At 40.1% G+C, this 27,765-nt stretch overlaps 1 protein-coding gene across 4 annotated transcripts; it reads left to right on the forward strand.

Annotated features, from left to right (window-relative positions):
• TRDMT1 (tRNA aspartic acid methyltransferase 1) lies at window positions 1-27,605 on the forward strand. Of its 4 annotated transcripts, XM_078378674.1 has the most exons (13): window positions 1-173; window positions 1,323-1,477; window positions 1,768-1,851; window positions 7,945-8,054; window positions 9,722-9,798; window positions 12,576-12,647; window positions 14,764-14,829; window positions 16,703-16,772; window positions 18,202-18,285; window positions 18,768-19,120; window positions 21,553-21,610; window positions 24,518-24,647; window positions 27,160-27,605. In XM_078378674.1, the coding sequence occupies exons 2-13, from the start codon at window positions 1,339-1,341 to the stop codon at window positions 27,258-27,260; spliced, it is 1,344 nt and encodes a 447-aa protein (XP_078234800.1). In that variant the 5' UTR covers window positions 1-173; window positions 1,323-1,338; the 3' UTR covers window positions 27,261-27,605. The 4 variants fall into 4 exon arrangements, with proteins under 4 accessions (XP_078234800.1, XP_072859211.2, XP_072859212.2 ...); XM_073003111.2 differs by lacking the exons at window positions 1-173; window positions 1,323-1,477; window positions 1,768-1,851 and adding an exon at window positions 1,934-2,417; XM_078378675.1 differs by lacking the exons at window positions 1-173; window positions 1,323-1,477; window positions 1,768-1,851 and adding an exon at window positions 7,546-7,776.
• The last annotated feature ends 160 nt before the right edge of the window (window positions 27,606-27,765 follow it).

A 27,765-nucleotide genomic window follows, 5' to 3' on the forward strand; every position in this document is an offset into this window, starting at 1 on the left:
TCCCATAATCCAGTTGTTTTCTATCCAAACAATGCTTTGGAAGAGTCAGATTCCTTTTAAACTGTAGGATTTAGTCAGCAACCTTGAGTCAACCACTTTCTTAGAGTTGGAAATGTGTGTGTTTTGCTGTCCAGTCGGAACTGACTTATAGCAACCCTAATAGGGCTTTCAAGGTAAGTGAGATATTGAAACAGTCTTATCAGTTCCACTCCCCCAGTAAGCTTTCATGGCCAAATGAGGATTTAAACCCTGCTCTCCAGAGTCTATCCACTGTATCATACTGGGACATGTAAGTAATGTATGACAAATAATGGTTTACTTGTAATTAATCTCTTCCACAATAAAGATACAGCTTAGTTACAATTGTAACTAAATAACATGACTTGTTTCATGGTGTAACTGCAACTTTTAATTATACATAGGGGTCTTAGTTTAATAGTGGAGGATGAGCATCAGTTTGTGACCTTGTGCTCTACTATGGATGTCTGGAAGTTGAGTCATGGCAACTGGACTCCTTTCTTATTAGGATGAAATGTTTTGCTCCTGTGGATGCTGAGGGGACAACAAAGTGGATGGAAAAACAGTATGTTTTGTGCCAAAGTCTCAAAGTATTCAGACTTTTTTTTAAAAAAATGCTCCAACTACTTAAGTTTATTTTGGAAAATGAAAAACAGTTTCTTCAAAAGTTAAGCATAATTACAAGTATCTGCGGAATCTTGCAATTTAATGCCTAATTACTTTTAGAAATGATTTTGTAAGATCTGGTTTGTTTTAGCATAAGCCACTTCTGTTCTGAGGTTGGTGGGGATGAGGAAATCACCATGAACCCATTTATAGAAAGAACAGAAGCTTGCCTGTGGTTAGCAGGACACACACCCTCTTAGGTGTTCACCCCGCCTAGAAACAAAGGGTGATGGTCTTTGGGATCTGAGAGGCTTCTTCTAAGGAGAATTACCTTCTTATGATGAGATGAGGAGGATCTGATTCCCTTAATTATTTTGCAAGATCTGATTTCTTTTAGCATAAACCACCTGTTCTTGATGGGGATGAGGAAATCATCATGAACCCATTTATGGAAAGAAAGCTCAGAAACACAAGTGTAACTGACAAGTTCAATGTTTACTGTTTAGGACTGTAGCCTTATTTAGAAACAAATATTAGTGATTTTATAAATTTTATGTACTACAAAACTGTGACATAGATTTTCGGTTCAGATTTGGTTTGTAGTTAACATAGCTGTATTAACAGCACCGATACAGAGAAATGTAGATAGTCTGTACTTTTACCTCTGTTAGGAAAAGCTTCTTTTGCTTTATTTACAGGGTAACAGGCTGATAAATGTTCAAAAAGGCAACACTGTTGCAACATTTCTGTTGGTTCGGATCCTTCCATCCCCTTTTTAGCAAGCAGAAGCTAAGCAGGTTTCCAAGTTTTCAAACTGAGGTTCCCAATGTCGCATCTCCAGGAAATGCAAAAGGTAAGAAAACACTTTTGTTTGTTGCTGTTTTGTTCTGTGACTTAACCCCGTTCAAGTGTTTTGGGCCTTTCCTGGAAATAGACGTGCCCCTAACCGCTTGCAAATCAACCCCGAGCACTATTCAGACGCAAGAACACCTCCATGGAAACAATCCGGGGTGGGGGGAGAAGGAAACGCCATCTAAGCAACCGATGAAATCAGGTGGGAACCGAAAACAACCGGAACTTATGGCGGTTCGTTGTTTGCACCCGGGAAATGGTTCGGTGGCTCCCGGTTGCTGCTTCTTTTAGGGACGAAGAGGCGAATGGAAATGGAGCCGCTTCGTGTGCTGGAGCTGTACAGCGGCATCGGAGGGATGCACTACGCGCTGCAAGGTATTTTTACACGCCCCTCCATCAGTTACTTGCGGCAGCTGTCATAACCGTTTCTTTGTCTTCCTTGGGCCGGAAAAGCCTTGACTTCCGGGCTGGGGGAGGAGGCGACGATGGCGCTATAGAAGCAGGAAACGCTCGGCTTTCTGATGTGGATGGTGGAGGTTGCAAAACTGAACCTTGCCACCAACGTGAGGGTACAAGGGGCGCCCACCTTTCTCAGTCGGTGGTGGTGTTCATACGGGGTGCAGCGCGCCTAATCGCAAGCCGGTTTTGTCTTGCAAGGTGTTTTTTTTTATTTGGCTATTATTTTGCTTTCCCGCTGAAATCTTTGTGGTTTCTTTAGCTACAGCCACACACACACCGCACCTTGTAGTTTGCGATGAAGCTCTCCTCCTCCCCTAGCCAGTAATCCCAGTAAGGTTGCCAGCCTTAGCCTTTTCACTGGCCTTCCGCCTACCCTGTGCGTTAGCAGGAACCTGCCAGATGCAAGGAAATGAATGAAAACGATGTAAAGGTTTCATGATACCTAAAACACTAATGAGCAGGAAGTCTTTCCAAACTTGGAGGTAAATTGAGGGAGGAACCTGAATCCATTTGTTACGTGTTATTTGGGATGCTTTCAAGGAGACTTTTGGTTGAGTCACTTGCTGTGCCCTCAGCATGCAATTAAGGGGGAAAATATTACCTGTTGCATGCATAGCCTCAGGAAAATTTTGAAAACTTAGCCTGTTGGTCTTTACAATAATCTCAGAACTGCAGAGTTGGAAGGGACCCTATGGATCATCGAGTCCAGCCCCTCTCAAGGAGGCACAGTGGGGAATTGAACTCTTTCTGACTCTGCAGCTAGATGCCTAAACCACTGAGCTATCCAGCCTTTGTTGAGTATGTTGATTATTTAAGCTTTTTCAGCTAAATTTATTAGCAATCCATTAGACCAAGGACTGTCTGCTCCACATGCTGCAAGCTCTCTATGATCTATGGTAGAAATTGCCATCTGCTATCCAATTAGGGGAGATACCGTGTCCAGAACCAACTTTCTGGATGTATGCAAACCACGTGGCCTAGCTGGTCTCATTAGTTGATGCATTTGCTGTTCTTGCTTCTAAATCAATCATACACTGATGCCACTTGTTTGCCCGGAAGCCAGACTACATTTGTATAACTGACAGACAGTGGAGTGTTAAGCAGTCAATATGGCCTGTTCCCTGCATTGGTCATAGAGAGACCCTATGGATCATCAAGTCCAAACCCCTTTCAAGGAGGCACAGTGGGGATTTGAACTCCTGACCTCTCCCTCCACAGCTAGATGTGTAAGCTAGAGGCTTTTTTCCCCCAACTAAGCTGATTGGCAATTAATCAGGTCTTGCCTTTCTCCGTAGGACATTTTTAGTTTCATGTGAAATTGACAGAAATTAAAGGAGGTTAGCTGCCTAAATTTAGTCAGTTGCACAATTTCAGAATTTCTGAAAGCACCATCAGAGATTGAAATGCCCATGCTGAGCAGAACGATTACACTGTTAATTCCTACCCTCAGAACACCACCTGATACCATTATTAGCAAGAGCATATTTCATGTGATTAAGAGCTCATGTGATTTTAACTTTTACATCAACTTTGATTGAATGGGGGGAGGGGTAAAGGTTTCAATTTCAAAGTGTTCTTGTTTGTTTTGATTTACATTTGCAGGAAAATGGTCAGATTCCTGACTGTACTGTGCAACTAGGTATATGGTTTATTATTGAACAGCATTTGCACATCAGGACAGGAAAAATAAAGCATCGAGTAGCCCTTCAAGTATATAAAAGTCTAGCCAATGCATTGATGTTAGAAACGTCTTTCCCTTTATTAGTTGAGAAACTGATCTGTTAATGCTACTGTACTACCCTACACTAGGTGTCAGGTTTACTTGTTTTGTAAAGGCAAGTGTGTGTTATCCCTATAGCAGAGCAAGGTGCATACTTGGGGTTGATAATACAGGTGCAAAGTACTATAATGTTAATGGAGACAATAAAATGTGCTTATTTTAATGAAGTGTATTAAAATGGCACATTTATATAAAGTTACCTCTTGCCTCTTCCATACGAGTTTACATTGTATTTAGGCAAAGACGTTCCTCTTCAGGTGGGCTTTTAGCAGTAGGTTAAAGTAGGTGCCTCTTACAGATTTTTAAATATTTTAAAATTGTTTTTAATATATGTTTACTTTTTTATCAGTATGATATTTTCTGGAAAGGGTCGCCATAAGTCAGAACTGACTTGACAGCACGTTGTTGTTGTTGTTGTTGTTGTTGTTGTTGTTGTTGTTGTTGTTGTTGTTGTTGTTGTTGTTGTTGTTGTTGTTGTTGTTGTTGTCCAGATAGGCGGGGTATAGATCAAATAAATAAATAAATATTTATATAGTATTTTTGATACTCTTTGTTTTATAATTTTAGTTTTTATGAGTACACTATGCAGAGAAAAGCAGCATATAAATAAATACATCAATAAATACATTAAGACATAAAAGGAGAAGGGGATAAAGAGGAAAGAGGAAAAAACCCAAACAAACAGCTTTCAGCAGTCTGTTGGAATAACCTTACTTTACATGTTATACTAATTTCATTTTCCTGCAGTCTGCTGGTGGTAACAGTTGATGGGGTCTTTCATAGCTGTCAAAACACTTCTTTTTTTAAACAAATTTGTGAGATATACTTGTGTGATTTTTTAATGAGTTATGTTGCTGCCATTTTTAAAATAATGTTGTAGCTACTCAATATGTCAGTATAGCATGTAAAACTTTTATTTTCACTTTGACTAAGAACCAAAAAAAGGGCTTAACTCTAATGCATACATCAGGCTACTACTAAAAACGGCCAGTGTCTATAAAAAGGTAGTAATCTTAATTAAGAGATCTGCCCATTTTAATGCAATAAATGTCACTGGTGTGATCTTTGAAGCCTGAAGTACAGTATGTGTAAAGTAATACTAGTGGCTATCAGTAGTCTTGTAAGTGTACGTTTTTGGATCCTCTAAGCGTGGTTTCTTCTAACATTCTGAAACAGGCTGAAGGAAGGACAGTATTAGAGGCCTCCAGCATTTGTTTCAACTATTAAATTCCTTTAGTGTATGCATTCCAAGTATGAGGAGCACAGCTTGTTCCTATGTGTGTTGACACAGAAGTAAGTCCCTTTGAGTTCATGGGATAATGGCCTCATTTTTTGAGCATTTGCCTACCTCGTCTGGCTTGGTCTGGCTCTAGCTGAGAACCAAAGTTTAGAAAAGTTTCTTTTTTTCTTAGGTCAAGAAAGGTTCAGGGAAGGCAGGGAAAATACAGTCCAGGCAGTACAGTACCAGGCAGTCTGAAGACTGTCTCCCAATCCACTCTCTAAATGCTGGGAGGAGTGAGGAAGCAGACAGGCACCCTTTTCACTGGCCAACAGTTAACTGAAAGTTCACATTTTGCACTTTCCCTGCCTCCCACGTGGTTTTTTTTTTCAGTTCTTAACTCAAATCTAAGTATGTAAGTCAAGTCAATATTTTCCTATGAGAGTGGTTCTTAAGTCAAAATGTTCTGAACTCAAGCCGTTCTTAAGTCAAGACCCCACTGTATTATCCAACTTTGCCGAGTAATAGTTAGGCTGGATGACTTACGATGGTTGCTTCTCCTTTCCCTTCCTGGACCATGTATGAAGCAGGCAGAGACTATGATCTTGTGGAAAGGGGGAAAGGCCCATGACACTCAATGGAATTGATTCCAAATAAAAATGCAAAGGACCAGATTAAAGCAGACTTCTCTCTCATAGTTTCCTTTGTTCTCCAGGCAGCCTCCTCCCCTTTTCCTCCCACACAGGCTGGCACATGCCATGATCATGTGCTGTGGTAGACTTCGCAGCCAGAAATACAATGCATGAGAAGATATGAACAGTAACGATTGTCCGCAGTTTTCTGTAGTAGCAAATACTATGTCCTCCAGTGCTCCTGGTTCTTTTCACAGCAACCCATTCCACTTTTGTGTGTCTGACAATTTGCATTCTGTGGCCATGAAACACCCTCATTTCTTACTGGCGATTCTTTGTTGTTCTCTTCCTTTAGGTTACCTTCTCCTTTATATACTGGTTTCTACTTCTAAAATTAATTAACTATATATCCTTTTCTTTAGTGATCTCAAAACAATGTACATAGTAGTTCCACCGTATTGTCATAGCATCTCTTTGAGATAGACTAGCCTTAGAAAAAGTAATTTGCACAAAAGAACTTAATGACTCAGTGTCATTAAGACACTGGAGCCTGGATCACCCAAATGCCAGTCACAGTGCTCTTGTTAATGTACTGTATTTTTTGCACCATAAGACTCACTTTTTTCCCACAAAACAGGGGTGTGGAAAGTCTGTGCGTCTTATGGAGCGAAGAAAACAGATTATATTTTCCTGTTTTCTTCTCCTAAAAAATTGGTGCGTCTTATGGAAAGGTGCGTCTTATGGAGCGAAAAATACGGTATATATTTCTTCTATGTGATTTGATGTACTCATTTTTTTCCGCAGCATATTCCTGAAACTATGGTGTATCAAATAGTAATATCTGGCTAATAAGAGTCCCTTTGGACTATGTTGTTGTATTATTTTGTCCATGCAAATGAGGCGGACGTTTGAGAAAGAGGACCCTCAACCATATTTCAATGAACTTTTGTTGAACTATTGTCCCCTATATCACGACAAGCGCCTCCACATGTGACTCAAGTTCACTGTCGGTTTTACTGTTGCCTGCAAGCCAGATGATAAATAGAAATAAGCTCCACAACAACATGGTTGGCTTTAAGGGAATAAGGGCTGTCTAGGATAGTTAAATTTCAGCAGTTTTAATGTGACATGTCACATTGACCTTGAAAGCCCAGAGGCCTATGTGCTTTCCCCAGCAGATTGAAGTAGAAATTTAAAGTATTTTTTTTATTTAATTTTAAACACAAAACCAAAAAACTACATCAAAAATACATAATAACAATAATATAAATGACAAATAAATTCATAACTCAAATGTTCAATGTTATCCACTACCTTCATATGTTTAAAATTTGTTTAAAGTTTATATGTTTAAAGTTTGCTTGTAGTTTTTCGTGGTGATCATACATACATACATACATACATACATACATACATACATACATACATACATACATACATACATACATACATACATACATACATACATACATACATACATACATACATACATACTGCCCCATTAGTGCAGGCACTGCACGGGGTGGGTTACAAGATTAAAACTTACAACCCTCAAACCCCAATAACAAAAATGCATTATAAAACAATAGACAGTAAGTTGTTATGTCAAGTTGGAACTGACTTATAGTAACCTTGACAGGGTCTCAAGGTAAGTGAAATACCTAAGGAGTGGTTTTGCCAATTTTGCTCCTCCAGACAGTTTTCGTGGCTGAACAGGGATTTGAACCCTGTTCTCCAGAATCCCTCTATCTACATAAGTGAACCATATATATAAATAACCCTATGAAATCTGTAATTAGTTAAAAAAATTGACAGCTTCCAGGAGATTGAGTTATTAGGTATAATAATAATAATAATAATAATAATAATAATAATAATAATAATAATAATAATAATGATGATGATGATGATGATGATGATGATGATGATGATGATGTGCCCTCAAGTCAATTCTGATTTATGATAACCCCTTTTAGGGTTTTTCAGATTGAGAATATTCAGAAGTGGTTTGCCATTCAGTTCTTCTGAGGGCTCCTTGGAACTTTGCAGCTTACCCAAGGCCACACAGGCTGGCTCTACTTGTAGGAAGCACCGCGGGGAATCAAACTCCAAACTTTTGGCTCCGCTGCCAGATTCCTAAAGTCATTTCTGACTGAGCTACTAAAGGCAGCTTTAAATAATGAAAGATGGCTGCAGTTTTCCAGAACCAGGTCAGTTAGAACAGATGACTGACAATTTTGTTTCAAGATGTTAAGATGAACACAGTTGAGTTTGGAGCCTATGACTCTTTACCAAATGATTTTATTTTATTTTATTTGAGAAATGCAACTATTCTCCTAAAACTGATTCTTTCCTGATTGCCCCCACTGAAATTTTAGCCAGTGGTATACCTGCAGATGTAGTTGCAGCTGTTGATGTGAATACTGTGGCTAACGAAGTTTACTCACACAACTTCCATGCCACACCACTGTGGCCAAAGACGATTGAGGTAAGTTGACTTTGATGTTCACCTCAGGCTTTGTGAGTCCATAGAATAGCCTTGCTTTCTGTTTTTGTTGTTGCCGCTACTGTTTGTTTTGTGTTTGTACTGTTTCAAAATTGAAAAGCACTGTGAAGTTTTAAATTCTAGGTCATTTAATTTGGGAGGTTTTGCTAGGCCCACACAGGAGTCTGTAATCATGCAGCTGGGGGATTTGGGGGATTGTAGTCCAAAAATAGCTTTTTAAAGCAGAGCCCAAAGGTAGAAGTACTCAGGCTCAATGGAGGAATGCGTGCATACAGTCTCCAATCTAATCCCTAACATTTCTACTTAAGAAAAACCAGGTTGCAATCATGGGAAGAAGCTGTGCTCAGAGACTTTGAAGACTTTGTCATTTACCAGACTATTGTCCCGATTTATATAAGGACATGTGCTTGGGTTTAAATAAAAAATCCTATCAACTGCATCAGACGTACCATGTTTTCTTGGGATATGGTGGTTTTCTTTCAAGGTCAGTGTTTTCCAACCTTTGATCCATCAGTTATTTTGGGTGTTAGCTTCTGGAATCCCTAAACATTGGACATTTTGGCTTGGAATTCTGGGGGTTGGAGTCCAAAACATCTGGAGGATCAAAAGTTAAGAATTAGCCACCGAGACCTAACTGTAAGGCACCATTGCTTAAACACTGGGTTGTATCCAGCTCTGCTCATTTGTGAGCAGAATGGCCACCGCTGGTGAATCACATGCTGTCCAACCCTACATGGACTTTCTCGCATTTGTTCCAGTCTGTTGGTCTATATTTGGGGCAGATTTGGGGAGCGTACCCTGGAGAGGGGTATGGAAAGGATTAGAAAGGAAAATACATATGTATGAACAGATGCCCACTGGAATAATTGTGGGACTTGCCACACTGCTGATTCTCTCAGAAAATGGCATTTTTACCACTCCTGGTCTTACAGTGTTTAGAATCAGTGCTTTTAAAGTGCTTTTAAAATAATTAAGTCTTATTATTTATATAAAGCTTGCCCTGTTAGTATCAGTCAAAGAATTTTGGAGCTTTTCCCATTGCTCTGTTAAAGTGATTAGTGTTCAAACCCTTGGGCTGTTCACATTCCTGCTGACATCACTATACTGGCGGGCTTTGTAACAAGACTTTGCCATAAGTACAGATCTGTAAAGGACATTGTATGTATGCCAAATGAAAACTGTGATTATGGCAAACATCTGGAATCAGCAGTGTTTTTCTTTTTAAGGTAATGTATGGTAATGGAATCTGAGCAAAATAATTGATAATGAAGAAATCATGGATGTATTAATTGAAAACCATTTTTTTGTCCTTGTCTTTGGCTGAAACAGCTCCCAGAGCAGCTTGTGTAGACTTACTAAGACAAATCAGCCTCTGCTCACCGGCTTTCAAACTAAAGGACATGATAGAAAAGGAAAATGAGGTGGGAAGGGAAGAGGAGAGAAGCAAACTGTCAAGCATCAGTTCTTAAAACTAAATAATAAGAATTGTCCAGGGTGGAAGCATGTCAAGGAGAAGATCTAGTCTTTCAATGGAACTGAGAGTACATGCTTGTTTCTGGTCTCTTCCTCTGGTGCATCCTGACAGAACATCTGCTGTTTGATAATATGTTCATAATGGAAAATGCCTTGTTAATTTCTTCTTTATGCAGGGAATATCACTGAAGGAGTTTGATGCTTTATCTTTTGATATGATTTTGATGAGTCCTCCTTGTCAGCCTTTTACAAGGTAAGTGTTTTTAGTGTCTTGATTCTCTTTACAAGGAGAGAAAAGTATTGGTTGACATACATTTTGAACCAAAAATACAATGTGAGTAAATATTAAATTGTATTTGGCCTCCTACTTGCTCAAGTATGCTTTTATGATTGATTGTGCCTCCCAGAAGAACCAACCTGTGTAGCCTTGGGCAAGCTTCCCAGTCCCAGAAATGTCCCCAGCAGAGGAAAGGATGAACCACTTCTGAATACCCTTTACCTTGAAAATCCTGGAAAGACTCCTGTAAATCAGAATTGACTTGACAACACACAGTTATTACCATGCTTTTATAAGAGCAGAAAGTACAACAATACAACATTTGATGATCTTAAGCCATTATGGTACATTGATCATAATGTTCGACTAAGACTCGGGAGACCTGGCTCCAGATTCCTGCTCAGCACGGAAACTCACTGAACAACTTTGGGCCTGCCCGATCTACCACACAAAATTGTTGTGCAGATAAAATGGGGAGAAAGACAACCTTGTACATTGACTTGAACTCTTTGGAAGAAATGGGGAGGAGTTGGCTAATGAAGTAATGCAGATTGCCAGTTAGATGGAGGGGGAAAGCAGTGGTGTTTATAAGTCCCTTTCACTGCTTGAAGTGGAAGGAGAAGCATCTTCACCATGGCCCACATCCTGCAACCAGCAGAGATGTCTATTGGCTATAGAATTCCAAATGTCAATCTCCCTGCAGCATCTTTCAGCATACTAGTTCTGAGGAAGGACAGATCAGATCTCTAGGTCTAGTGAGCTCTTTGGAAAGGGCTCTGTGGAGATACCATGTATAACAAAGAAAGGTTAATTTGGTGTGATATGGAATCCTCAGAAATAAATGGGAATATTGAAAAATATTTGTTTAATGTAGTAAAAAGAAATATAATAAATCAGGTGAACAACCCTTTTTAAAGAAACATGTTAAATGTTTGGAACAGATATAAAAAGAAGTTATGTCCCTTTACTTCACCACTAAAATTAGTGACCGAAATAGAAAATTTCCCAGCAAACGTGAAGGGTTTAGCTAATTTGTTTAAGGATAAAAAAAGTTGCCAGATAGAAGGATTGGATGATTAAAATGAGATCGAAGGATCAGATTATATTTAAACTTCAAACTAATAAACCATCATGGTATAATTACAGTGGTGCCTCGCTTAAGGGGCGCTCCGTTTAACGACAAAACCGCATAGCGATGATTTTGCGATCGCATTGCGATGTTCCCTATGGGGAAAAATTGCTTTGCGATGATTGGTACCCTGTTTTGCTTACCGATCATCGCAAAGCGATGATTTTTTAACAGCTGATCGGCGGTTCCAAAATGGCCGCTGGGTAAACAAAATGGCCGCCCACTGTGTTTTCGCGTGGATTCCTCGCTTACCAGGCAGCGAAAATGGCGGCCATATGGAGGATTTTCGCTTTAAGGTGAGTTTTAAGCCCATGGGAACACACTGAAGGGGTTACAGTGCATTTCTATGGGCTTTTTAAAATTGCATAGTGACGAAATCGCTTTGCAGCGATTTTTGCTGCACAGATTATCGTCGCTATGCAGGGCACCACTGTATATCCAATTAGATAGCTGGACAAATGAATGGTTAAAGACTCAGTATTGACTATTTTAGGAATTAAATCTTGAGATGTGAAAATGTAATCTATTCTGGAATAACTATTATATACTGCTGAAAAATAAGTATATCTTCTTTCATCACCTTTCATTACCCTCCAAATATCTTTCAAGTGGTTATTTTTTCTTTCTTGCTCAATATTGTATTTCTTTGGAGAACATCATTCCAATCATAAAAAGTTTTATCCTTTATCATATCCATAACCATATTGAAATCCCCGGCCATAATAACATAACCCTTCTTTACCTTCTCTATTTTTTTAATAACTGTGTCATAAAAATCTCATTTATTATTAGGTGCATAAACATTAACCAAAGTATATTCTTCCAAACCCATTTTACCCTGTATTATTATAAATTTACAATTACAATCTTTTACTATCTGTTTCACTGTAAATTCACAATATTTAAAAATTATGATTGCCACACCTCTAGATTTAGATCTTCCAAAGTTTTTTTCATAAATGTCTATATTATTCATCTTAAGTTCGTTGACTCCATCTTCTGATTGATGAGTCTCTTGCAAAAAGGCAATGTCCACCTTATTTTTCTTCAATAATGCTTCTATTCTTCTTTTCACTATTGATCCCAGGCCTTTCATGCTTAAAGTAGCTACTCTTATTCTCTTGCCCATATCAATTCAAAGTCTCTCCTTCTAATAGGCACCGTGTGCAACCCATCCGCCCAACAAACAAACAAAAATACAGTAAAAATTAAACTCAACATAACCAAAACATATGATGCTTTACCCCTAACAACCCACTGAACATTTATCTTTTTTTCCACCCCATCATATTCCCCCGCTATAACTGCTAGTGAGAACACAAGATGGGGGGGAACGCCACCATTCTCCGGCGGAACCGCAACCAGAACCTCGCCTCTGCTCTTTTTATAAAATGTTCTCATTGCTTCTTAATATTTGATAACACTGAAGCCCCCCTCTCTCCCCTGTAATTATAAGTAAACAAACAATTAAATCCAGGATTATTAATAATTTTAGTTCTATTATAACTGTTGCTAACTATTATTAAGATCTAATATTTGTTTGAAGTGGAATACAAATAGCTTGAATCAGGAACCTCGAGTTAGATACGTTTGCTTATCCTTTAATTTCTCCCTCTCTGTACAGAATTGGTCGGCAAGGAGACATTTCTGACCCCAGAACCCGAAGTTTTCTCTACATTCTCGAGCTCCTTCCAAGGTAACTTTAAAGGACAGGCTGTTTAAAGACATTAAATAAGCAAAACATTTCTGGATGTATATATATATATAGCAAGCGTGTTTTATCTTTGTTTTTGTACTTGAGGATTATCCCAGTGCCTACAGCTGCAGTGACAACTCTCGTCACATGTAGTTGTGATGACTGGCTGATAAGAGCGCACAAAGTGCAGTGACCTCCTGTAACACCAAACAACGGATTATTATTATTTTTTTTTGCAAAGCACAGCCCCAGTGTCTCTTTTCCCTCCTCTGTGAAAAAGAGATAACTCCACGTAATGAACACTGTCTTGTCTTTTGATACTATTGTCCCTGCTTGTAATAAACAGCAGGAGCAGGCTTCACCCTTGAGCTGCTTACATTGTAAAATGCTTAGTGGGGGGTGATGGTGAGGAACCTGCTGTCCCTCCAACACTGGCAGGATCCAACTCTCATGAGCCCCATGGTAAAGGGTCAGGAATGTTGTGAATTGTAGCTTAAGCCCTTCTGTTAACTGGGGCTGGTCACAGAGAATACATAACCCCCATGTTACAGCATATCCGCTGGCTGCCGATTTGGTTCTGGGCACAATTCAAAGTGCTGATTCTAACCTACAAAGTCCTAAATGGCTTGAGTCTAACCTCTCTCAAGGACCACATCTCAAGCCGGCCTGGTGTTAAGATCATCAGGGAAGGCCCTTCTCTTGGTCCCACCACTTCCACAGGTGCCACATTTTTAATCATATGTTCCTTTCTCCCATATTTCTTAGTATTACAGTGGTGCCTCGCTTAACGAGTGCACCGTTTAACGAAAAATCCGTATAGCGATCCCTTTTTGGGGATCGCTATACAGATCAGCCCCAATCGCCGCACTCGCTTTGCGACGATTGGGGCTCCGGCGGCCATTTTGGAGCCGCCGAACAGCTGATCGGCGGCTCCAAAATGGCCGCCGGAGCGAAAACATCGCTGGAGGGGGTAAGTTTAGACACTTATTGGAACGCATTAAACTAAGTTTAATGCGTTGCAATAGGTTTTCCTGCCCCGCACAGCGATGTTTTCGTATAGCGAAGGTTAATCAGGAACGGATTAACCTCGCTATACGGGGCACCACTGTATTTAAGGTCCTGCAGAATGAGCTGTTTTGTCCTTCTGCACCCTTGAATTGGAGTATAGGTTGAGTGGATGGTGGTATCTGGAAATACACAAAACATAGTTTTAATCTTCTCTGGACTCTGCTGTACTGCTGAGATAGTTTATATGTCTTTCAGTTTCAGTAGCTTGGGGTCTAATGCAGTGATCCCCAACCTTGGGCCTCCAGATGTTCTTGGACTTCAACTCCCAGAAATCCTGGCCAGCAGAGGTGGTGGTGAAGGCTTCTGGGAGTTTTAGTCCAAGAACATCTGGAGGCCCAAGGTTGGGGACCACTGGTCTAATGAACATTTTTCTTCTTCCTTTTATTAACAATAGACATTTCTGTGCACTATAGTTCTGTCTAGAGTTGTAGCCAAGAGCCTTTAGTTCCACAGACATTTTGGACTTCAGCTCCTAGCTACCAGGACAAAAGGGAGTGGATTACTGTATTTTTCCATCTATAAGACGCTACTTTTTCCTAAATTCATTACACTAAAAATTGAGGGGCATCTTTTACACAGAAGTAAGCTGAGATAGCTGAGGAAAGAACAAAATGGCACCTACCTTGCCTCTGTAAACAGGCTTCCTTCAGCCAGAAGGCTTAGTTTCCTAAAGTCAGGAGACTTAGCTTCCTCCAATCACAAGCCTTGTGGAACTGATGTCAGCTGATCTGGAACAAACCAATCAGAACACACGTCCTTAGAGGTGGAGCCTGTAGGCTCAAGATTCAACAGAGACTCAAAATGTCCAACATTCTGAATCCAGAGGCTGAATCCTCAAAGCTACGTTTTCTCAATTTTTGGATTAGAAAATTTGGGTGTGTTATAAATGAAAAAATACGGCATGTGCCTTTTAGTACAAAGCATCTAAAGGTCCAAAGTTCCCCATCCTTTTAAATGAAGACTAATCTAGAAGGTAGCTAAACCTGATGATTACACAGATTGAATTGTTGTTCTTTTGTAACTGTGTTTTAAACAAATCGTTTTACAGGCTCACAAAACTACCTAAATATTTACTTCTAGAAAATGTCAAAGGCTTTGAATCATCTTCTGCCAGGTAAGGTCAATTTAAACACATCCTTGGTTTATTTTTTTTGGCCAGGGGCAAAGAATTTTTATAATGAAATGGGAAGGCATTTTCATGCCAAACAATGCTGTTCCATCGTTTTGGAACCGTGGGAGCAGGCTTTTACTAAACATTAGGAGAAACCTACTAATTATGGGAGCTGTTCAATAGTTGGGATAGTGAGTTCCCCTTTACTGGAGGCATTCAAACAGTCTGGATGGCCATCCATCAGGACTGCAAGCAGCTGAATCCTGTAGTCTGCCCTGAGAGCAGAGGGTTGGATCAGAAGCTTTCCAGAGTCCTTCCCATCTCTGTGGTTCCATACTACAATATGATGATAACATAAAGAAGGCAGTGGACTCTGTGTACTTCAGGATACAGCACAGTTTCTTTGTGATAGGCTGATAGAACTGCCTTCCCAGTTCTCAACCTACAGGTAATTTGAGCACATACTAGCCAGGATGCTGTTGGGCACAGTTTGTATTGCCATGAGATCTCCCGCTTGTAGAAACGTCTTACACAAGCATGATCCTTGTTCCACATATCTTACTTGCTTGTGCAAGGAGAAATGGGCTACTGCTTTGTATAGGTGGCAGAAATGTTAAGACACACTGCATATTCCATATCAAAGAGATTCACAGTTCCTGATTTCAGATTTTGAAATTTATATCTATGAGGGGTCATATTAGATCTTAACCTTAATATTCAGCATTAATCCTTGCTTACCAGTGTGGTGAAGATGCAGGGATTTCATCCCTACTTTTCCGACTAGTAGCAAAAAGTTAAGAAGTAGCTTAAATATCAGCAGAAACAGAAGGGTGCACAAATTGAATCAATGAACACTTTTTGTCAGCTCCAGGGAAATCAATAAAACACTTGTGTAAGAAAATTATAAGGTTTTAATTCAGAGTTAGTCAAACGTCTAATGAGTCCAAGAACCAGAGTCATACAGTGGATGGGGAACTGAACTAGGACTCAGGTTACTGGGTTTCAAACCCACATTCAGCCATAGAAGTGCACTGGGGATGGCAATGATGAGCACTTCAGTAATCTCAAAAACCCTATGACAGTCACCAGAAGCAACTTGATAGCCCATAACAACAAAGTACAGTAAGTCCATTGGTATCAATGGGGCAGTTATGAATTACTTTAGCATCTGCCCTCTTATTGGCTCCTTGATGTAGCCAATCATGAGCCTTAGGAGGCTGTGGGGGAGGTTTATGGAATGTGGGTTGGGAGGAGAGGGGGTTGTGAGTTGAAGTTTGTACGTTGGACAGTTTTGAATGAGGTTGGAAAAGAGAATGGATTTGGCAGGAGCAAGAGAGATGCATAGGAGAGAGTCTAGGTAGGGTTTTTTTTGTGAGAAAGGAGGTGGTTATCTGGAGTGTGGTGTCACTGTAAATAAAACTGTGTCAAAGGTTGGTGAGGGTGTATAACCAGATATGATTGTGATAGTTATTGCAGATTGTACTGACTTAGTTGAACTGTTTTCACCTAATAGCCCTATTATAGCCTTGTGAATAAAAAAAATGTGTGTTTCAGCTAAACCTGTGTGTGGACATTTAGATGAGGAATATGCATCTTCCTATAGTGCTACCATAAATGCTTAGAGATACACAGACTATACATCTGTAGAATTCCCCATTCCCCATTTTAAAGTCCTGTGGTCGATTAAGAGGCAAGAGAATAAACTAGGACATAGGAACCTGGAAAAATAAGAACATGGTCTCCAAAAAGAGATTTGAACTGGTTTAATCAATCTATTCTATGTGTGGCTAAATTTGGATGATTGTGCTTAGGACAGCTTCTGACATTCCTTGTTGCAATAACCTTTATGGGTTTTGTCTTATTTTTGAATTCCCAGAGATGAACTTATACAGACCTTGGAAAAGTGTGGATTTACATATCAAGAATTTCTGTTGTCTCCAACTTGTGTGAGTACTGCTGTTATAAGGGGGGGGAACTAATCCAATTTAAAGTGTTGTATATTCACTAATGTTTGAATGATGGAGAGAGAGAGAGATAGTGTGAGAGGATTGGGTTATCTCGTATACTGTTGCTTCTGGGATTAAGGCAGCAGTCAGTTGACAAGAGAAGTGTCTGCCGAATCACACTGGCAAGGGTCACTTTAATTGGAATGATCTCCCTTAAAGCAACCCTTCTGTCTGCTGGGGAATCACTCCAACCTGGCACTCCAAAGTAGCAGCTATACTGCTAGACCAAAAAGGTCCAGCCTGGACATAGATCAGGGTCAGTCTGGAGTACTATTCTCCGTACAGTGGTGCCTCGCATTACGACGTTAATTGGTTCTAGCGAAATCGCTGTAGAACGAAAACGTCGTACTGCGAAAATAAAAAGCCAATTGAAACGCATTGAAACCCTTTCAGTGCGTTCCAAAGGGCTGGAAACTCACCGTCCAGCGAAGATCCTCCATAGGACGGCCATTTTCGGTGCCTGTGCAGCGAGGAATCCATCCCAAAAAACAGCGGGGAGCCGTTTTATTTACCTGGTGGCCATTTTGAAACCGCCAATCAGCTGTTGAAAAATCATCATTTTGCAAAGAATCGGTTCCTGAAGCAGGGACCCGATCATCGCAAAGCGAAACAAGCCCATTCAGATCATAGTTTTGCAATCGCAAAAGCGATCGCAAAAACATTGTCATAATGTGGTTTCATCGTAATGCGGGGCAATCGTAAAGTGGGGCACTACTGTACATTGTGTGATCACCGGGAAATAGTTCATAGTGCACCATGCCATGAACAGTCCAAAATATGAGCTACCTGCCCCTGTGGTCTTACCTAAAAGTATTTGCTTCCAGCTACTAAGAAATGTTGAGCAAACTGATGTAGAACTTTTACATTGCTTTCCCTTAAAAATATACATTCCAAAATGTATCTTGGGGGAGGAAGTGTAAGAAAGCGAAAGACTGGTCTCAGTAAATGCGAGATGAGAATTTTAGGACTCAGGAAGAGTGAAGCACGGATACTTGCTGCCCCTGCCTTGACATTGTATCCAGAGCTGGTTATTGTTTGGATCCGGTATGTGTTCCTCACTCACTCACAAGATAAGCATGAAACACTCCTCTGGCCACAAAATAGCATGTAGGTATTCAGGGGAAATGTGTGGCCCTCCCAATGTTATGGGACTATAAATCCCATCAGCCTTGGCCAACATAACCATTGGTGATGTCTGGTGTGAGTTGCAGGGCAACAGCATGTGGAGAGTCCTAAGTCCCTCATCCCTCCTTTACGTATTTATTTAGCCTTCAAAATGGCTTTCCTCCTCTTGCTACATTTCTTTTAATCTGACAGTCTTTTCCACATTGCATTGCCCATTGGTTGCTCATTGGGGTTTCGTTTACAGCTTGGCATTCCAAATTCAAGACTGAGGTACTTCCTGATTGCAAGGCTCCAGTCAGAACCTTTTACCTTTCACGTAGCAGGCAAGGTGAGGCTGCTTCTTACAGTTTTAAACAAGTATGAACAATTCAGAAGTCCTGGTCCTGAACTTCCAATTTAGACAGGCTTTATCTTGTACAGTAATAATTTTCCCATTCTGATTCCTCCACACAACAAATCATTACGCTCTCAGTGTGGTGGCATCCATCATCCATGCCTCTAAGGATGATGGGATTTGTAGCCCAACATAATCTAAGGATGGGTTAGAGTTTTTGCATGAGAATTTTTGCATAATAATTTGTCAAGTATATATATATATATATTTGAAGACATTTGATGAATAGCAATCTCAAAAGAGAAGCTTATCAACACACATCAACATTTTACAGAAGTGTAATAGTTCCTGCCCAAGTAAATTGCTTTGGGCAGCTTTTTTTGGTAGTTGAGGAATTCCTTGATTCCCAGAATGGACCACACTTTTTACCACTTTTAAAAATTAAAGTAATAAGAATAAAAAATGTTTGATGTTAGATATTGACAGACTTCCCAAGCCAAGATCCAGTAGATTTAAAGAAGTCTGGATGTTTGACAGAACACAGCTGCTTGGTGCCGACCCAAAAGTCTCCCTCTAGTTCTGATGATGATGATTGCCAACGATGCCCACAGAAGGGAGACTTCCTGTTTAAGCTTGAGACGCTGGAAGAACAGGAAAGGAAACGGCAACAGGACAACGATCTGTCTGTGCAAATGCTAAAAGGTTTCCTTCAAGATGATGTAGAAGGCCTAAATCAGTACTTTGTGCAGCCGAAGTCTTTGTTGCGTTACGCATTCCTTCTAGACATTGTTACACCCACTTGCAGGAGATCAACATGCTTCACAAAAGGGTGAGTCTCTTTGACTGGCATCTACTTGGTGCAGTTATGCTGTTCAAATCTGATAATGGCACCAACCATTGTCATTTTGGGGGAATTAAAAGCTTCTTATACCACCACCCTCGACTCTAGGGATCCCTAGGGATATCCTTCATCCAACGAAGCCTTTAGGAACCATAGAATTGGGATAAGGAACAATTTAAAGCTGGAAAATTATTACTGAATATGAGCTGGATGTTAGAATACAAACTCTTCTTTGTAAAGAAGGACTTAGTCATAAGCCAGAATTTATTTCTCCCGGCTGCATTCTTTCTGATTGAATAAAGTGCTGGCCTGCAAGTACATTCATCTCAAAATAGCATTCACAAAGGATGGTGCCATATATTATCGAATGGTTTTCAAGTAAACTACCCCTTGTAAAAGCAAAGGCAGGCAAGGGGCAGTTGGCAAATGCATTTATTGATGCACTTCATTCAATGCAACATGCAATTGTATGAAAGTATGAATCTTGGCCTCATTAAATTGCAACTGCTACTCAGTATTATTACCATCTAAAAAGCAGCCACCCACCCACCCTTATTGTTGCTAAAGGCACCGTTGTTCTACTTATCCAGGCCCTTTGATTATAGAAATCAAAATCATGTGTTTAAACTTAACCTCCATAGGTTTTACAGTTGGATAGCAAGAGTGCTTCCAATGCCATCTTTCCAGCTTCCTAGCTGCCCAATTTGCTATGTTTTCTTCTGCCCGTTGCAGTGAAAATAAACACTCATCTCAGTAGAGATTCTTAGGGGTGGGAAAAGCTTTCCCTTCCATCCAACCCCATCCCAGTGATTTCTAGACAGGGCTTATTCTGCCTTGTCAATTTTATCAGCCAGTCAGTTCAACAAATGACTTTTTGGCCCTCTGAGTGTATTGTTAGCACACTATCCAAAGCCTAGTTGCCAAAATGGGAATCTAAGAGGATTTGGCTAAATATATTTGGCATTTTGTTGAACGTAGCATTTTGCTGTCAGCTGAGCAGCCGTGCTAGATCAGCAGAACAATCTTTGTCTTTGCATTGACTGCAGATGCTTCTCTTTCCTCATAAGAGACACCAGGTATGTCTCTCTGGGCTTTCAAAAAAAAGGTGCACTTCTATTTTACTGTCATATGTTTATTTTATTTCATTCACTTAGTGTCTATCCTTCTTCTGAGCTCAAGACTGGTGCTTACATGGGCTAATGATCACAACATAGGGCCTCTTTTTCCGTTCTTTGTTCTCACAAGGATATTAGGATGAAAAAGAGTGACTGGCCCAAGATCGCCACCCTAGTATGTCCCATGGCTTTAGTGCAGCCCAGAACTCAAGACTAGGATTCTGCTGAGTCGGGCCACTTGTGCAGCAGATATAGCACAAGTGATTTGACTGTTAAGGCACTTGCGCTAAAAGGTACTCAGTTCTTGTGCAAGCATAAGCTGGATTCCCATAATAGGGCTCTCTCGTGGTCTAGCACTATGTGCAAAAGTAGGAGATCCTAGGTGGTAGTGGCAGCAGAGCTTTGTGCTCTGCCAGTGCCCAGCAGGATCATAGGGCAGATCACCCAGGTCCTACTCCAGGCATCTGGTCACTTCACCAGCTCTCATGCATGCTTTTACTACCATTGGAAAGGTATAAACGTGTACATTCTGAGACCCTGTTTTGTGTTCATCCTGTGCTTGTATGGTATTTATCTAGCAACCCAAACCCATCTCTTGCATTCTGCTTCTCCTATAATTAACATCAAATGACTGCCTGGAGGAGACCACTGCATTATATCTGTATATACAGAAAACCACGCTGGCTCCAGAAGAAGGATACTATCATTTAAAAAGTACCGGACTCTGCTATAAACTGTTGGTATTTTCTGTTTATTTGTATTCTTTGGTCCTTTTTGAAACCGGCATGCTCAGCAAAAGTTGAGAATATTGATTAAAAAGAATAGCAAGCTGAGTTAGTTGCTTTGGGTCTTTTGAAACCAAATCAAACCAGAGTTTTCCACCACTGCTTCTGTCTGAAGTATCAGTGGCCCTAGTCTTTTGAAGTGGATCTTCTCCACATGTATGATGAAAAATACGTTTCAGACTTCTGAGTGCACACATATATAACAAAGAATCTGATCAGAAGAATGAACTACACATGCACACGAGATTAGATGCATCCATACGGCAGTTGTCTACTATTTTTAATGATTTGGCCAAAGGGAAAGCTGGAAAAGATGATATGGTGAAGCAAGAAGGTGTAGTGTACATGTAATGTCAATGGGATCTGACCCCTCTAGATTGGTTGCGTAGTGTGGTGTTTTGGATATATTGCTCATAAAATTGGTATGCCATTTGTTCTGTCATTTGCTTTTAACCTCTGCACTCATCAATATTGGAAATCTCAAAGGAATCTTAATGTATGGCTCTGCGTTGATTTTAAGGTATGGGCACTACATAGAAGGAACTGGCTCAGTGTTGCAGACAGCAGAGGATATTCAGGTACATATTGTCATGTCATTTGCACATTTGCTCAAGTAAAGGCCTATTAGTTATTCCTTTCAGCAACAGTACAGGAAATCTTTTGCTAAGACAATCCTACAAATCACAGAAGGATGTATATAATTTTTTAAAAAACAAACCCATGATTTTATAATACTGAGATTTTCATGGCTGACATGAATTTTTTTCATTAAACTCTTTTTGCCTGCCAGTGTTTTAACAGCTCCATTTAGTCATGAGTACATTTGTTGCCGCTAAAAGCGAACTGGTTAATATCTACTGTAGAATTAGTGGTCTTCATAGCGTTAGATTGGAAACATTCCTTACTAATATCACTGCTCAATATCACTAAATTTACAAAATGCAAAACTAGACAGCATCCATAGCAGAATTCAAAGCATTACATCTTAAACGGAACTTGTTGAGTTACTTACTACTTTTTTGAAGCTGTGTTACCATTGTTGTTCTTTCAATTGTGCAAGTAATTTGGTGCATCACAAGTTATTAACTCATTATTGTACACTGTTGGTGCAAAAGGCCAGCCAAGTACAGAATAATGCTCTCTGGTTCCATCTAGTGTCCAGTTTTTATACTGCACCTTGGAAACACTGATAAAAAAGATTAAACTAAAGCTTCCAGTGCCACATAGGATTAGTAACAGAATGGCATGAAACTGAAAAATTGCTGTCAGAATACCTTGAAAAATGCCCTGAAATGTCCTTAACAACTAACATTTGAAATTAAGTAGGCATTGCTTGTTAAACCTGTATAACTTAGATGTTAATTGTTATATGTAAAAAGTTACTTGTAACCACTAGTTGCATTACATGTCACTGAAAAAAGTAGTTATGGTTGACTACGAGTACATCCATTTTTATTAGTTACTTTGAAGCTCTGTATCACCCTGTGTCCTGGCCTTAATCATTAAGGAGGCTATAGTGGTCAGTTTCCTGCAGAATCCTTGCTCTGAAGATTTGTATTCTGTTCATTATCCCCTGTTTGATTTGCTTGTCTTGGCTTGAGGTCAGTTGCAGGAATTAATACTAATCTGATGCTACCAATAGAGGTTTGCCAAGAGAGAATTTTCTGTTTCAATGATACACCATACAGAAATCAAAACTTTGTGTCTCTTTTTTCATTAAAAAAACTACTGATGGGGAGTTACGTGGAGTCCTGCACAGGCCATGTTGATAAAGCTTTAAACCAGTGGTTCTTAACCTTTTTGAAAGAAATGCCCCCTTGAGCCATTGAGGAAGTTAGCATTGCCCCCCTCCCCATGGTGATGATATTTATTTATTTATTTATTTATTTATTTATTTATTTATTTATTTATTTATTTATTTATTTATTTATTTAAGACACTTAAATCCAATGACCCCTGAAAACAAAATTAAATTCCAAGAAAGTGAAATGCCCCCCAAAAAGTACCATTTAATGATTTAGTTGCAAGTGAATTTTAAGACGCAAAAAGAAATATAAAAAGGGCATAAAAACAAATGCAGGAACTAAAAATTTCAAGACAAAAACTCTGAAACGAAATTAAAATTGGAGGAAAATATATATTCATGCACACTGTAAAAAGGCTGCAGCCATCTTCACAGGTTTGGCTTGCTCCAGCGCCCCCTACCGCCCCTTTTTGCTCCAGCGCCCCCTACCACCCCCTTTTGCTCCAGCGCCCCCACGCCGCCCCTTTTTGTTTTACCGCCCCCCTGAAAAATGAAATCGCCCCCTGGGGGGAATTATCGCCCACGTTAAGAACCACTGCTTTAAACAACTTTGCCATCTCAAACTGGTCTACAGGGCCCAGGTTTTAAGACTTATCTGGGCTTCTTTGAATGAAGGCACAGTACAGTTTTCAAGTTAGACTACTTTCTAGCCAGCCTAGGAAAAGCTGGGGGGGAGGGCTTCCTTGTTCTATGCCCTAGGGCAGAGATGGCAAACCTTTTTGAGCCCGAGTGCTCAAGCTGCCCAAAAAAAAAACCCTGCAAAAAACAAACAAACAAGAAAAGCCAGCAGGCAGCAGTAGAAGTGGTGATGGCAGAAGCAGAAGTGGTGGCAGAAGTGGGAGGTGCCTCCAGACTCCACTCCAGATCTGCCTCCAGTCATGCCCAACCCAGCCACTACCTATAGCTTGGCTGGCCTGCCACCAACAGCACCAGCTACTCCGGATCCTGGCCTGCTGCCAGTCGGGGTGCTAGCACTGCGGCTGCAGCCACCTCCTGAGGTTTGGCTGCCGGGGGTAACAATCTAGCAACTTATGGCTCATGTGCCCACAGAGAGGGCTCTACGTGCCAGCTGTAGCACGTATGCCATGGGTTCGCCATCGCTGCCCTAGGGCATTAAATATTACACAAACTGTCCATCTCTCTCCAACACAAGAGGCAACGTAGGGGGGTGTCTAATAGCTTGCCTCATCTCATCTCCCCTGCATACCTGGAGCCCAGTAATTACTTGGGGGGGGAAATGTTTTTCATTTACAAACCCCACTTGCTCAGCCCACAGTCCAATGGCCTTCTTACAAGAAGAGTTTGAGATCAGCTGTGCTAAAGATACTTTTCTGGAATTTCGTTGGCAAAAGAAAAAGAATGTGGGCGAGGGAGAGAGAGAAAGGACAGAGCAAAATGTCATGGTACTTCAATAGCTAAGATTTGTTTCAGTGTGAGATTTTTAGAATCACAATTCACTTCTTCAGACACATAAAGTATGTCTGTATTTATATATGTTGCCATGGGGGGGGGGACAGCAATTAGATTTTTCTCCCTTTAATGGCCTGCGCTAACACAGTTATGTCTTTAGAACTTTTCCAACAGCCATTTAATACCAGTTATTAAAGAAGTAATGCATGCAAATAAGAATATTATAAAGTAATTTTACACCCAATGCACCTGGTTTGTTGTTTTTCTACAGCTTGAATCTGTATTTGAATCTTTTGAGGGTTTGCCTGAAGATGAGAAGCTGAAGAAGCTGTTGATGCTTAAACTGCGTTATTTCACACCAAAAGAAATAGCAAATTTGCATGGATTTCCTCCTGAATTTTGTAAGTGTCTAGTTTTAAAGAAAAATTGTGAATATGCCACATCCACATAAATTGCACAGATAGAAATATACATAAATATAAATATGCACATAGATATAAATATGCACAGATATCAACATATACAGAGATGTCCACGTAAGGGATTATTGGCCTGGAAAGTTTTATCTTTATAAACATGATACATATTTCCACAAGCTTTTTCTTCACAGTTTTCTCTGCTTAAATTTGGGCATAATGTGTTAGGTTTGACATGATCACAGAGTCTCAGTTTCTGTAAGATCCGGCCCTATCATTAGGCAGAATGAAGCAATTGCCTTAGGTAGCAAATGCTGAAAGTCAGGGGTTGCAGTATCCCAGACTATTCCTCTTGAACCCCTTGGGATATCCCTCTGTTGACCTATTTCTGTGCCCCCTAACATTTCTCAGATTTCTCAGGTTTGGTAGCTATACAATCAGCTGCCAGTTTAATCAGCTTCTGTTTATAAAATGAGGAGCAGGCATTACTTTGTCTTTTGTCTAAGTCGGCAGAATGACTTGTAGGGGCCTGATAAAACTAATATGGCACAGTAATCTGTTTCTTCAATTAAGAGCTAATGGACATCTTGAGTGGTATTGATAAATGGTATTCCATTTCTCTGTCATCCAACAGCCTAGGAAAGACTAATGAGCATAATTACTGTTAGAACCACCGGTTACTTGGAACCATTTCTTGCTGTACTGTAACACAAAGTGCCTATTTTTAAGATATATCCTATATGCTAGTGAGTACTAATTCTCCACATGTGCAACATTATCTAGCCAACCGTGGTAGTAGTTGTAGCACTTCTAATTTACACTTTGCCATGCATTTCAAAGTGCATGAAGTCATCCATAGCAACCCCTTTCTTCATAGTCTCATTGGATATTGGTAAATTTATTGGTGCACCTTCCTTTCAGATGTGGAGGAAGCAGCTAAGATATGGGGTCCTAAGCATTTCTCCTTGTTTTATTGCCATTCATATAATAGGTCTCTTAGGATGGCTAAAATAGCATTGTTTTGATTAACTATGATGTTCTTGCACCTGAGTCTAGCTTTTCAGCAGGATGACATCAGATTATTTGGAAGGCTTTTCCTCCTTATTCCTAATGATGTGTCATAGAGTAGAAATGAGACAAGAGACATATTATCTCTCCTTTCCTTAGTGACTGACTATCTAGGAGCCAACAGGATGTTTTTAATTTTGCTGCTTCCACGTCTTCAATATAATGTTATTAATTCTTTTTAAATATTTGAATAATTTACTGTTTTCAGCTTTTCATTTTGTGTTTTTATTTATGTAAGCTGTTTTTTTTAAGGAGAAAGGTAGGGTAAAAATATTTGTAAAAATTAAAATGTCGAGGAATGACTGCCTGCGTGTTCAGGAGAAGGTCACTCTCCTTTTCCATTGGCAAACAAGTGCCATTTGGTACATAATGTTTGGGACTAGAGATGGGCGCTTGCTGTGGTTCTGCAGTTTGGTGAGGTTCAGCCAGTCGGGCCCACATTGTTGTGTGTGCACCCCCAGATTCCATGCCCCATCTCCTGCAATGGGAGCCCTGACAGAGGCAGTGTCATGGACCCCGCCTGCCCATCTTCTCTTCTAATTGAGTGCCTGTGGGAGAAAGTGAGGCGTGGAATCCAGGGTTCCCCGTGCAACACCTGTGGGCTGAACCCCACTGAGCCGCAGTAAGTCCCAATCTCTTTTTTGAGACTAGAGTCATTTGAATCTAGTTTCTCTGCAGTTCTCTGGACATGAGTATAACGGGGGAGGGGGGAATTACTCCAAACATTACTCCCAGCAGGAGGTGGCAAGCAGGACAAGCTGTTCTTCAGAAACAGGCACGTTCTTGAATAAAGTGTGTTTCACTGTAGCGAAGGTTAGTAGTAAATGGTAGACTGAAAGCCACAGGGCACATGTTGACTAGATGGAATACAGGCTGGAGTTTCCACACAAGTACCGTAGAGTTTGTGTGCTCTGGTTATTAAGCATCATGAATTTCAACACTTGGCTCTTAAGAGGGTCAGTTCAAGGTCTTGTCCTAGCATGGGCTCGTTTTCCAAAAAAACCCTGAAGATGATGGAATGAAGCAAGAGAATGAAACACTTGGATTGCAGTCCTGTAATCACTTAAGTGGGTGTAAACCCTGTTGAACTCAGTCTTTTCACCAGTGTAAATCAGGTGATACAAACTGTATTAGCAAATCATTGCTAGAAGGCGGCACTTGTCATGCACCAAGTCATGTGACTGATGCTTTTCAAGGAATACATAGACCAACTCCTTAACTAGCCCCAATTTGCTGGTTCAATTATACTATAATAGGTTTCTAGCTACAGGAATTTAATTCTAGGCAGATACTATAGGATTGTACAGCCTCACATAAGTAGTTGTGATAAGTAAATTGCATTCATCCTTGATAACTTTTCTGTGACTTAGGAAATTATGAAAGGACATGTTTTTTTGCCTGTTTTAAATGACCAATTTCTTCTTGTTAGGTTTTCCTGATAACATAACGACAAAACAGCGATACCGACTGCTTGGAAACAGCCTCAATATACACATAGTTGCTAAACTGGTCTCAATCCTAGTTGCATAATTCTGGATGAGAGGCTGATCTAGGAAATCAGAAGATGGGTTCCGTCTTTAGAAGTGGAATAAAACTGATCACTGTGATGTATCTATGTGGCTGCTAATGTGTGACATCCATGACATATGTTTCTCAGAATATGCTTCATCATAATGGGACTGCCTTTGAATTTCTGGGAATAGCAGGTGGTGTTGATAACGGCAGCATCTGCTACTGAAAAAGTCTACCTTGTGCCAGAAATGTAAGCATATGTAATCATGGGCACTTCTGAACTCCAGTACAAAGTTTAATGTTGTATTTATAAATAAATGATTTTGTAAAAACAAATAAAATAAAGATTTTCATAAAACAAAATTCTAATCTGCAATTACTGTATCTAACTGTACAACATACTGGCTTTTATATCACGTTAATTGGCTTTGCTTCTCCAAAAGAATTCTAGGAATGGCGATGTGCTGAAAGTTCTTTGTTGCAAAGCACTTTCCTCCCTGTTAGGGAATGGGGAAATCTGTCA

The sequence above is a fragment of the Pogona vitticeps genome, chromosome 6 (assembly GCF_051106095.1).
Source record: "Pogona vitticeps strain Pit_001003342236 chromosome 6, PviZW2.1, whole genome shotgun sequence".
Classification (NCBI taxonomy): domain Eukaryota; kingdom Metazoa; phylum Chordata; class Lepidosauria; order Squamata; family Agamidae; genus Pogona; species Pogona vitticeps.